Genomic DNA, 12428 nt, shown 5'->3' with positions numbered 1-12428 from the left:
TGATCCTCTTGACCATAGATTTGAAGATTTAAGTGAATGTGTTTTTTTTTTTGTTTTTTTTTGCTGACTCATTCGTTTCCACGGTCAGACCACATCCTTAGAGCTGAACTGTCACGGATCCGGCTCTGGGGACTTGGGGTCCGTGGGCAGTGGGGACTATGACTATTATTGTTATTAGTATTATTATTATTATTATTATTATTATTATTATTATTATTATTGTTGTCATTACTATTATTATTTGGTGTGTTCTCTGCACTGCCCCTGTGCGCATCTGTTTGTTGGCAGGAATGTGTGTGTGTGTTGCCTTTCTTCTATGGCCAAGTTACAGGCACCATCAGCCCTGGGGGTGTGGCCTGACTTGAGGGCTGGCCACACCCGAAGTCCTTGCCGCACACCTGCTCCTCATCTGGGCTCGTCGGGGGAGCTATTTAGATGAGCGATGGAGCTTCCACCGACGCTGGATTATTGCGGTTGACTTCACGTCAGTCTTCTAGCTTAGGAAAGTGTGAGAGTATGCCTGCTAGGATATAATGTGTTAATGGCTGCCTCTATTGTTTTCCCTCAGGAGGAATGTGGAACGAGAGAGGGCAGTGAGCACGGGGAGTGCAGGGACACTGGAGCAGAGAGCACTACACTGGGACTTTTTGGGAAGAAGACACTACACGGGAGTCAGGGACACTAGGGGATTTATTGTTGTTTACTTCACCACCTTGTAAATAAACACTGTTGCACTGAAGAGTCCGGCGTTTGGGTCCTGTTTCCCCACCTCCCCACGGTCTGCCAACACAGACCGTGACATGAACATATAAAGCTGAGCATCACAGTGAGTTTCAGTGCATTCAGCATCTGATCAAACAAGGGAAGAAGAAATGTCCTGCCTGAAGAATTTCAGTCTTCTCATCTCATGTGTGCTCCTCTTCATCATCCAGCCAGGTGAGTGATGTTTTCCACTGTAATTTAATTTACCTACTGGTAATTTTAATCTTCATGTAAACGAGCATAATGCAAAGTCACACTGCTGATTATCCTTCAGTGTTACAGAGCAGTTGGTGCAGTGTGTTTGTTTCACTCGTCTGTTCTTCATTTGATCATCTGCTGATTTATGTGTCTGGATATTTTGTTTCTGTTTTAGGTCGTGGTTCTGAGATTATTAATGGGAAAGAAGTCAAGCTATACTCACTGCCTTACATGGCTTATGTGAGAAGTGTGACTAATTTTTTGTGTGGAGGGACATTAATCCATCCACAGTGGGTGCTGACAGCTGCCCACTGCACTGGGTAAGAATCTGCGGTCTTATTTTCCTCAATTTTAAAAATAATGCAGTATTTATTTTCAACACACTATTATTCCTTCAGTAAGTACCCAGAGGTCACTACCCTCACCTGTGGTCACGAGCTCTGGGTAGTTACTGAAAGAATGAGATCAGGGCCAGAGCAGCAGAAATGTGCTTTCTGTAAACGGTGGCTGGCCTCTCCTGTAGAGAAAGCGTCATTCATTCAGTCATTGGAGAGAAGCTCAGCTGCTACTCTTCCACAGTCAAAGGATCCAGCTGAGGTGGTTCAGGTATCTGGCAAGGATGCCTCCCAGGTTAGGTGACATACAGGAACCCCAGAATCTTTTTAAAGGTCAAATAATACACACTGCTATAATTATACGTGCAAAGCTAATTACATTGAAAGGAGAGGATGAATATAGAATATTTAAAGCTGATTTTTCACTCTTGTAAGCACAATATCTGTACAGAGGTGTTCTAGAAAGTTTTATTTAAGATGGAATAACAAGCAAGAAAAGTGTTGCACTCATTTAAATATAAAACAGAAGTCACAGCTACATAAACATCAAACATTTTATACATTTCTTCATCTAAAACATTTTATGTACATTTTAATTTCTTCATTCAGCTGTAAGAAAAAATAACGCAGATTCACCTAAAGCTCAGTAACAGCCATAACCCAACCCATGTAGTAATACACAATAATAAGGAAGTATGATTATTGTTTGAGAAACCACAGATCCATTAAACTTTTAAATATGTAAACCTTCATCACCAGATTGTGTTTTTTCTTTTACAGGAGTTATTGGGTGACCCTGGGAGCCCACTCCAGAAAGAACAACGAACATTCCAAGCAACTCCGATTCGTTGAGAAAAGTTTTCCTCATCCTGACTACTGTTGTGCAAAGCACGACAATGACCTCATGTTGCTGAAGGTAAGGTGATATATCAGGGTCTGATACCAAATGATGTAAATGCACTGCTTCTTATTTAGCACCTTTCTACCCTCTCAGAGCACTGAGAGCGTTACACAACATGGTTATTCACACAAACACATTTTTCTATGCTTAAGTGCTTTCTATCTAACATTGACACACACACTCATACTCTAACGCAGACCTTCCCAAAGTGTGGGGCCCGCCCCCTAGGGGGGGCGCAGAGCCATTGCAGGGGGGGGCGCGGTATGAAAAAAAAAAAAAAGGGGGGGGGACACTGCTAGCACGGGGCGCCCACAGAAACGCAAAGCAGGAGATGAAGCATCGCTGAATATGTTTCCAAACCAACTTCATTCTAAGCCAAAGACTAGAAAATATGGTGAAGCATATCTTCCCTTTGGCTTCACCTGCACAAGTGCTGAGGTAGGTCTCCCCTGCAGAATTGGTTTTCCCTGCATCGGGAGCACGCACTGGGCTCTCCAAATCACGGACAAACAGTATCCCCCAGTTGTTTATGTTTTTAAACCCATTTTGCACAAAGAGGCATTTTTTGAAAAATTCATTGATAGCAATGTTGAATATTATTACACAGGAAAAAAAACAACTACACGTAAAATAATCACACCGCGACGCCTCTGCCTTTCTAAATGGAGGGACAGTAACTGTGTGTGTGTATGTATGTTGCAGCTTTAAGGCAGGGATGACCACGGGAGTTGCTTTTTCACTTCATATGCTTTATTTCTTAGCCAGATCATTGACAAAAACATACAGCAGCTCATCTTCAACTCCTAGCCCTTGGCTGCGGTGGAAAAGAACCACTTCAATCCCCTTCAAGGAACATACGTACAGAAGAGTTTTTCTGACACACCAATGGGGCGTTCAATGCCGTCTTGTAAATATGAGTACTCTGGCAGAATAACAGTTCAAATGAAAAATACACCAGAACAAACAAGCAAAAAATAGAAGTGTGGGGTACCTTTGAACCAATGAACAAAGTATAACAATTTATACTTTTTAACATAACCCGACCCCGTCAATATCTGTATCTCTCACACTCTCCCCCACTCGAGAAATGTCGTCCCGACATAAATGTACCTTTCAATCTACAATCCATAGAGAACAATAGAATGGCATGGACTATTTACCAGATTACATTACATTACATTTTTTTTAAAGTTACCCAAACTACCATGCACTGTAGTTGTGTATACTCCTGATATAATCAGTATAGCTATTTTTAGTCCAACATTCAATCTATCAAATTACCATGCTATTTGTACTCTCCTGTAAGGGCATTAACTTTGTCCACATCTCATCTGAACACTAAGCATCTTCCCTTTACTCATACACATGTTCGGCCTACAATCCATGTGTCACGATATTTCAATCAACATAGGTACATTTGTTACCATCTGAAATAGGGGTACAAAGTGTAAACATTGTATCTTCCTCTTTTACCAAGGTCGCCAGTAACCCTGAACATTGACACATTTAGTGGCCACTATTCTTTCTTCAAGACTTGGTTGTCCAAGTTTACTATAGGTCAAAGTCTGTGGTCTCCTCCTTTCCCTCTTTGGGTATGGACTTGGCTGTTCTGTTTCCAAAGCCTCTTCGACATCAGAGCTGGTGTCCACCTCCCCTGCACCCACAATAGCCACATCCTCTGGTTCCATATTATCCATCTTCTCCTCATCAGTTTGAATAGGGTCCCCCTGGCCATCTTCTGACATGTGGGGAAACTCATTTTGCTCACCTCCATCCCTTTGTGGCATAAACTCTGCCGCTGTGGGGTCCAGCGTAGGTGAACACTGAGGCTTAGGATAAGGCCTGGTGAAAACCGCATCAGAAAACTCATCTGTGTCCTCCTCCTCCTCCTCACTCCCCACTTGTGACTGAGTCATGCATGTTTGTTTCCATTTGTAATGTCTTTTCCTTGTTTTAGTACTAGTTACAGTTGCCTCCTTATCTGCTGGGAGCGGAAGAAAATCGCAAGGCAACAACATATTCCTGTGCAAAATCCTTGTCCTGCCTTTACCATTCTCTGGCTTTAACTCAAACACAGGACTGTCCTCCCCCTTTTGTCTTTTAATGATGTAGATGTTGTCTTCCCAATAGGAGCGGATTTTACCTGGCCCACCCCTCTCCACAACATTTCTAACAAGGACACGACTCCCTATTTGAAGTGATGGACCATGCACACTTTTGTTGTACTGCCTTTTACCTCAGCTGACTTAGCTGCATTTTTGGAGGCGACAGTGTAAGCTTCAGCCATTCTCCGTCTCCATCTGTCAACGTAGTCCTGGTAGGAGCCTGAAATGTCCTCCTGCTCAATGCCAAAGAGAAGGTCAACTGGTAACCGTGGTGACCTACTAAACATTAGGAGAAAAGGAGGGTAGCCAGTGGCCTCATTAACAGTACAATTGTAGGCATTTACCACTTTATGGAGGTGGCTTTTAAAGTCTCTTTTTTGTTCCTCTGTTAGAGTTCTTAACATAGAGAGCAGGGTCCTGTTGAATCTTTCGGTCTGCCCATTTCCTTGTAGGTGATAAGGAGTAGTGTGTGACCCCTTAACACCAGCCAGTTCCTTTAAATGGTGCAATAGTCTATTCTCAAACTCTCGCCCCAAATCATGGTGTAATTTTTCCGGTAAGCCAAACCTGAGACAAGTCATTGAATAGTTTTTCTGCTACAGTCTTCGCTGACTTATTTGTAGTTGCGTAGGCCTGAGCGAAGCGGGTGTAGTGGTCCATAACTACAAGTATGTATTCACACCCCCCCCCCCCCCCCCCCTTGCATTGCTCTAGGTGCAAAAGTCAACTGAAACCAACTGAAATGGATGAGTGGTTTCTATGCTCAACATAGGTGCCCGTGCCTGCCTGTTTGGCTTCCTCTGTTTGAGACACTCACAAACATTACTGACAAAGTGTTCAATGTCTCTTTGCATCTTAGGCCAAAAGAAACGATCCCTAATTAAATTTAGGGTCCTTTCTAATCCCAAGTGACCCATCTGTTTGTGTAGTTCATTGAGCACTAGTGGGTGGTAAACTGAGGGGAGAACTAGTTGTTTTTTGTATTGAGTCTCTCTGAACGTAGTTCCATCCTCTCTGATTTTTAGTTTGCTCCACTCTCTAGCCAATGCTTTAAACTCAGTGCTCTGTTTTAATTTCCTGTGTGGTGGGCCTTTTGTTTTGCACTACAGACTCATACATTTTACCTATCACAGGGTCTTGCCGCTGTGCTGCACAGATTTCCTCTCTCAGTATTGGCTGAATCATGTCCAACAGTTCCTCTGCTCGTGTTTGATGCTGAAGGGTGTGGAAGGAGACAGCGTTAAACATCAGAGCTTCTGTTTGCTGTACTAATATGCCCTGCTGTGAGGCTGCAACCACGTCCTGGCTAACCGTTTGTGTACAGCAGTTCATATAGCCCTCAAAATCGAGGGGCATCCTGGATAAAAAAATCTGCATCTGCATTTGTTTTTCCTGGCCTGTATTTTATCGTAAAGTTGAAATCTGCGAGCTCAGCCACCCAACGCTGACCTGATGCATTCAACTTTGCTGTCGTTAACACATAGGTGAGTGGATTATTATCTGTATAAACCACAAAAGATGGCGCATGCAGCAAATACTCTCTGAAGCGCTCACAGACAGTCCATTTGAGAGCTAAAAACTCTAGTTTGCCAGCATGCATATGGTAATTTTTCTCTGGCAGTGTTAACGTTCTAGATCCATAAGCTATAACCCTTAACTTGCCATTACTGCGCTGGTAGAGCACTCCTCCTAACCCTGCTTGTGAAGCATCAGTATGAAGCACAAATGGTTGGTTTAGGTCAGTGTAGCCTAGGATCGGAGGACAGGCCAGTTTATTGACGTAAGACAAAACCTGATGGTGTGACTCTGTCCATTTCACAGGGGCTGATGAAGGCAACTGTCCTTTAGCCTGTTTGTTTTTCTCCTTCCTTCTCTTGTTCTGTGTTTTTAAGTCTTGTGGGCTACTTTTAGCATTTGTTTGGACTGCTAGCAGTTCATACAAAGGTTTGGCGATACATGAAAAGTCCTGTATATAGGCTCTATAATAAGATAGGAAGCCCAAAATCTGTCTCACTTCCCCCACTGTACTAGGGTGTTTCTCTTTAAGTGACATCACGGAGGCGACCTCTGCTGGATCCATACTATGGCCATCTTTTGACACCACTCTACCCAAAAACCTGACCTTAGGCTTGAACAGTTCACATTTCTTAGCAGTAAGTTTGACCCCATGTTTCTGATACCTTTGTAGCACGGCTCTTACATGCTCAACATGGTCCTCAAAAGATTTACTGTGGACCAAATTGTCATCAAGGTACGGTAGACGGATATCATTACGCAGACCCCAAAGACACTCCTCCATGCTCCTCTGAAACTCTGCTGGGGCGGAGCTGAGTCCGAATGGGATTCTAACCCACTGGTATAAACCCCAGGGGGTGATGAATGCAGTGAGTGGCTGACTGTCTTCGTCTGTCAGGTACTGATTTGCGATTAAGTTCTCGATAATCCACACAAAGTCTGAGGTCACCGGACTTTTTCCTAACACAGACTATCGGTGACAATAAGGCGACTTGGATTTTGTGACCCACCCCCTATTGATCAAGTCCTGCAGGTAAGCTTTTACTTCTTGATGCAGGGGTTTAGGCACACTATTGTAAGTCTTTTGAACTGGTGTTTGGTCGTTGAGAGTGATGTGCATCCGAAGGCTAGGAATGCAGCCTACATCATTCTCATCTTTTGCAAAAGCTTTACATTCCTCCCTGAGCATCATTCTCACCGCCGACTGTTGCCCGCTCGTTAGATGGTCTAGAACTACAGGAGGATCCCAAACACCACTTGTGTCACCTGTGGGGGCTGATGGGACTTCAACACCTGCCTCGTCTGCTGTTTTAGTTGTTGGAGTTTCTACAGGTTTTAGGGCAGCTGGGTATATTGCTTTTACGCCCTCAATGTGCCCCAGGATAACACGCGGACCTACAGTAATATTATGGCATGTGGTGTTTGTGACAGATACTGGGACCGTGGCTGAGTTGCCCCTTTTTACTTTAAACAGTACTTCCTGCAAATGAAGCCCCTCAGGCAGGCTGGGGTTCAGAACAGGACAAAATAACATTACAGTGTCCTCGTCAGCCTGTATGCGTGTGCGACAGCGAATGGTAGTAGCTTCACTAGGGCCTAAGACAACTTTACTCCGCCCTGTCTTGACTTGGATCTCTTCCGCGGCTGTTTGATGTGTCTCTATCAACTGGATAAAAGTCTTAGCAGATCCGGCGTCAATACCAAAAGCACTACTCACAATGTTTGCAGCACAGTCACTGTTTTTAACGCCCTGTTGTTTAAGTTGCTCGTTGATGACTTCCTCTATCACATTATATCCAATAATAGGATCCTGAGCTACATTTGGGTCACTAGAGACCAATACAGGCACTAGGAGGCTAGAGCTGGCCGTCTCCACCCCAGTCAGTCTAAACTCTACAGGGATCCACCCCATAAATGGTATCTCTGTCTGATTAGCTGCAAGCCCATTTAATGGTTCTGATCCTAAGAGTTCATCTATCCCTCTGATAGTGGTGTGAGGTAAGTGCTCAACTCTCCAGTTCTCATTTATTACTGTAGCCTGTGTACCCGTGTTCCACAATGCGGTCACTGGTACATTATCAAAAGTGCATCTCACCATTTTCCGCCTACCAATCAGTTTCACTAGTTTTTGTCCTTGCTTATCTGATAGAAGGTCAGAATATCCCATGTATGACAACCACCCCTTTTTCTCTCTTTCACTCAAATGTTGTTCAACTAGCCTCACCGCTTTACATACATGTTTGTGATGGTGCCAGTGTTGTCCCTGACAGGCTTTAGAACAGTAACTGACAGATGAGCAGCCTGCACACCTCTGGAGTGGGGTGCTGACCGACTCTCTCTGGTGGCAGCAACCGCAGCGGTGGGACGCCTGATGTGGTGGTGGGGTCACTGCTGGTCCCGTGGCAGTGGCCCTCTGGCGTTTCCCTGCAGCTGAAGTGGAGCTCGGCATCCTCTGGAGATGTGGCCGGGCTGGCCACACTTAAAGCAGTGGGTGCAGTTGTCTCCCTCTCCATTGCTCTGGCAGGTCCTGCAGCCTTTCTTCCTCCGGGTGTCCGCGGCAGCATCTGATGTCCTCTTTGTAGTCTGCGACTTGCCAGCGTTCAGGGAGGCAAGAACCATCTGCCTCACCTCTGCAACCTCGTTCCTCAGCTCTTTCACCAGGTCGTGCATTTCGGGTGGAGGATGATTTTTCTTGTCTTCCTTGGTGGCGGGGATCTGTGAGCTGCTGTGTGGTTCATCTCTAGTATGCAGCTCATTGATTCTTGGTGGTTTGTATTGTTCCTCTTTAACTTGTTCAGTCTTTCTGTCTCAAGATTGAGAAACTAAATGAAGCTGCTAATCAGCATTTCATCAGTCACATCTGGGTTGTCAAGAAGGGCTTTAATCTGGAACTTTATGTTGTCATTTTGCAGCCCAGTACCCACTGATCTCAAAAACTTCCTTTTTACCTGGTCCCGACTGTAGTGTTCTGCTTCTTTGTCCTTGGATGCATACAGGAGGCGATCTTTAAGCTCAATGGCCCTGAATAAAAAGTCTTGAGCTGACTCTTTTGGATCTTGGGAAATATTCATCAGTTTTTGGTACAAATCAGATGTGTCATCTTCTCTGTAATGTCCTTTCAATATTGTCTTTAACTGTGTGAGTGTCAAATCAATCTTTATTTCTAGCATATCACGCAGTTTGAGACCCGGATTGATAGCTCTTATCACTGCTTCAATAACTTCTGACTCACTGTGGCCCTTGCGGAGTCCATTTTCCATCTGATGCAGCAGGTTGATATAGGACAGCCGATCGCGCTGCCCTCCCTCTCCTATTTGGCCACAGATGCGAAACTCCCTGCGAATAGTCACCTCCGGTACTTTAGAAGACGGCAGGTTCTGGCCGAGGCTCGGGGCAGCGTCTGCCATCTTCAGTTTCTGCCCTATTGCTCTAATTTCTTCCTGCAGCTCGTCATACTTGTCTCTTTCGTCTGAAAGGCGGGAAAAATCACTCTCGGCCGCATTGTCTTTAGCTTTATATTCGCCCAAAAACGATAAAAGTTCTTTCACAAACTGTACAGCATCGTCTTGTGTATAACTGTTTTCCACCTCGTCCAGTTTATGTTCTATAACTTTCATCAGGTGGCATCTGGAAGTGTCTTTTGTGGGCTCATCTAGCAGTGTAGCAAAGCCTTTCACATTATAACCCACTTCTATGAGCTGATCACGACTTAGCTGGCAGAGTGTTTCGGTGATCTTATCTTGTAGGGCTTCTACCTCCATTGTGGGTACTCACAAGCTTGTCTTTAGTCCGTCAGATTTCAGGTCCGGTGGTTGGAGAAAGGTTTTTCTTCAGCGGTGCGGTAGCGCTAATGTTAGCTGCTAATGGCGCTAACCAAGCCTCTGCTTCACTCACGAGCTGGAAGTTCTTCAAACCTTCCTCCTGGCTAGCTCGCCATGATATGTTGCAGCTTTAAGGCAGGGATGACCACGGGAGTTGCTTTTTCGCTTCATATGCTTTATTTCTTAGCCAGATCATTGACAAAGACATACAGCAGCTCCTCTTCAACTCCTAGCCCTTGGCTGCGGTGGAAAAGAACCACTTCAATCCCCTTCAAGGAACATACGTACAGAAGAGTTTTTCTGACACACCAATGGGGCGTTCAATGCCGTCTTGTAAATATGAGTACTCTGGCAGAATAACAGTTCAAATGAAAAATACACCAGAACAAACAAGCAAAAAAAAGTGTGGGGTACCTTTGAACCAATGAACAAAGTATAACAATTTATACTTTTTAACGTAACCCGACCCTGTCAATATCTGTATCTCTCACATGTACGCATGTAAAACCTGAAGATAGAGACAAAATACTGTTAATCTGACTATCTGCCATTCTGGAATTCATCTCATGTAAACAATAACGTGGCGCACAGCGTGACGTGAAAAAAGGCACATACCTTTGACGTTGCGTGACAAACTCTGTATTCCTCGTCCACACGTTAGCGAAAAAAAGGAGTTTAAAAAAAATCTCCGTTTTCGGTGATTCCAAACGCCGTTTACGTGTGGGCGAAACAGCTGCGTTTTCAAAAATACCCGTGTAGGTGCGGACATAGAGTAAAAGAGTTAGTAGTTTATTTTCTTACTACCTGCAGATTTATTGCAGATCACTTGTATTTGTTAATTGTTTACTAAATGTTTGATGTGTGAAAGAAACCGCAATGGAGCAAAATATGGGTGTGTGTGGTTGGAGGATGTGTGTGTGCGTGCGTGCGTGCGCGCGCGCACCTGCGGGGAGGGGGGGGGGGGTGAACATTTTTCTTGTAAAACAAAGGGGGGGCCTAGCAAAAAAAACATTCGATTAGTAGATAACCTGCTCTACCTCCTACAGCCAAGTCAGGTTTTGCTTACTTAACTAAAACTTAGTTTTCATTCTTTAAATTATAAAAATGTATTTCCATGTGTGTATAAACATGTTTCAACACATCTCTGCACATATTTCATATTTTCCAAGCAAATTATTATAAATAAATGAGTGGTGATTCAAGACTAACTTTTTTTCAGCTTAAAGAACCGGTGAGGAAAACCAGGGCAGTGCAGTGGCTCGAGTTTGGCAACACTGTGAGAGACCCGGCAGCTGGCAGCAGGTGTCTGGTGGCTGGATGGGGAGTAACTGAAAACAAACGAACATCAGACGTTCTCAAGTCTGTCAATGTGACTGTGGTCGACAGACAGACGTGCAACTCTCGTGATTATTACAACCACAACCCTGTTATCACCGATGACATGATATGTGCTGGTTCAGATGGTACAAACGTCGCTGATACCTGTCACGTATGTATGAAGAATTCATGTATTTTTCCTTGTTTGAAGTAAATGTTCATTCAGCTCAGTGGTTCTTAACCTTTTTGGAGGTACCGAACCCCACCAGTTTCATATACGCATTCACTGAACCCCTCTTTAGTGAAAAATAAAATAAGATTTTTTTCGAATTCAAGACATACATATGTTTTTTTACTGGTGCACAAAATGAGCCGTGCATGTCACAGCGGAGGCTCTGCCAAACCCCTGAGACCGACTCACCGAACCCCTAGGGTTCGATCGAACCCAGGTTAAGAACCACTGATTCAGCTCAACACCTGTGAGTCAAAGAAAGACTGTCATGCGTTTGTTCTTGCTGCAGGGGGATTCAGGAGGGCCGCTGTTGTGTGATGGAGCGCTGGTTGGAGTCACTTCTTTTGGAGCAGGTTGTGGTATCATTAAAAAACCTGGAATCTACTCGTTTGTCTCAGAGAGACAGCTGTACTGGATCAAAACTATGATGAAGTATTTCTAAATGTCATGAAACCACAGCATCAGTCTGCATGATTTGATGTTACATCTGTCAGTGCTGTCTCTGTAGACCATTATTCATTTTATCATTTCATTGTTCTTCTTACAGTTTATGATATTTTAGTTTCTGCCAGCTTGCTATACTGCTTTATAGATTCTGCACTTGGTTAGTCCACCACATGATCTTATGGCAGATAAGTTGGGCTGACCTCTGAACCACATTTTAGACCTACTGTGAACAAATTTGGAAACACTGTTTGAAATTTTACCATCTTTCACCACACAAACCAGACAGATACATGGTTATATCTAAACATCATTTTTCCAAATAATTTAAAGAATTCCCAAACATGAGTGCTCCTGGTTGTTGCAGATGAGTGCAGCTGCAGTAAAACCAGGAGAAGCAATTTTTATGTTCACACAAAAGCCATGAATGTAAAATAAAACAGAGAGATTATTCAGACTGTCAAACAGACAGATTCAACACCTCATATACAACCAACTGAAAATGAGGCTTGTGGACAGGATTGTTGAAAAAGATTTTTAAAAAATGTAACATTCTTTTTTTTTTTTTCATTTCGCACTACGACTCTGTTGCTTGAAAACCAAAAAAACATATTTTTCTGCTTGCTGCTTTTTCTACTTTCTAATAAAGCTGGAGGCATTAATAACAAATACACATTTGCTCTCTTTTTCTTTGATTGTACTGCAGTTTCAAACTGTACCTTTCAAAGTATCATCGTTAATATAATGAGTTTACAGTTACAGTCTAATTTGAGGCCCAAGAAACATTTTCACTGCTTT

The 12428-nt window shown here is 43.7% G+C and overlaps 1 protein-coding gene across 1 annotated transcript; it reads left to right on the top strand.

The window, feature by feature from the left end:
• The first annotated feature begins 856 nt into the window (after nucleotides 1-856).
• On the top strand, nucleotides 857-11628 carry LOC134639293 (granzyme K-like). Its single transcript, XM_063490413.1, has 5 exons — nucleotides 857-936; nucleotides 1136-1280; nucleotides 2076-2211; nucleotides 10857-11126; nucleotides 11476-11628. Exons 1-5 carry the CDS (start codon nucleotides 873-875, stop codon nucleotides 11626-11628), a joined length of 768 nt encoding a protein of 255 aa, XP_063346483.1. The 5' UTR covers nucleotides 857-872.
• Nucleotides 11629-12428: the final 800 nt, after the last annotated feature.

This window comes from Pelmatolapia mariae, linkage group LG12 (genome assembly GCF_036321145.2).
Source record: "Pelmatolapia mariae isolate MD_Pm_ZW linkage group LG12, Pm_UMD_F_2, whole genome shotgun sequence".
NCBI classification, from domain to species: domain Eukaryota; kingdom Metazoa; phylum Chordata; class Actinopteri; order Cichliformes; family Cichlidae; genus Pelmatolapia; species Pelmatolapia mariae.
Note: the sequence above shows the minus strand (reverse complement) of the source record. Positions and strands in the feature narration are given on the sequence as shown.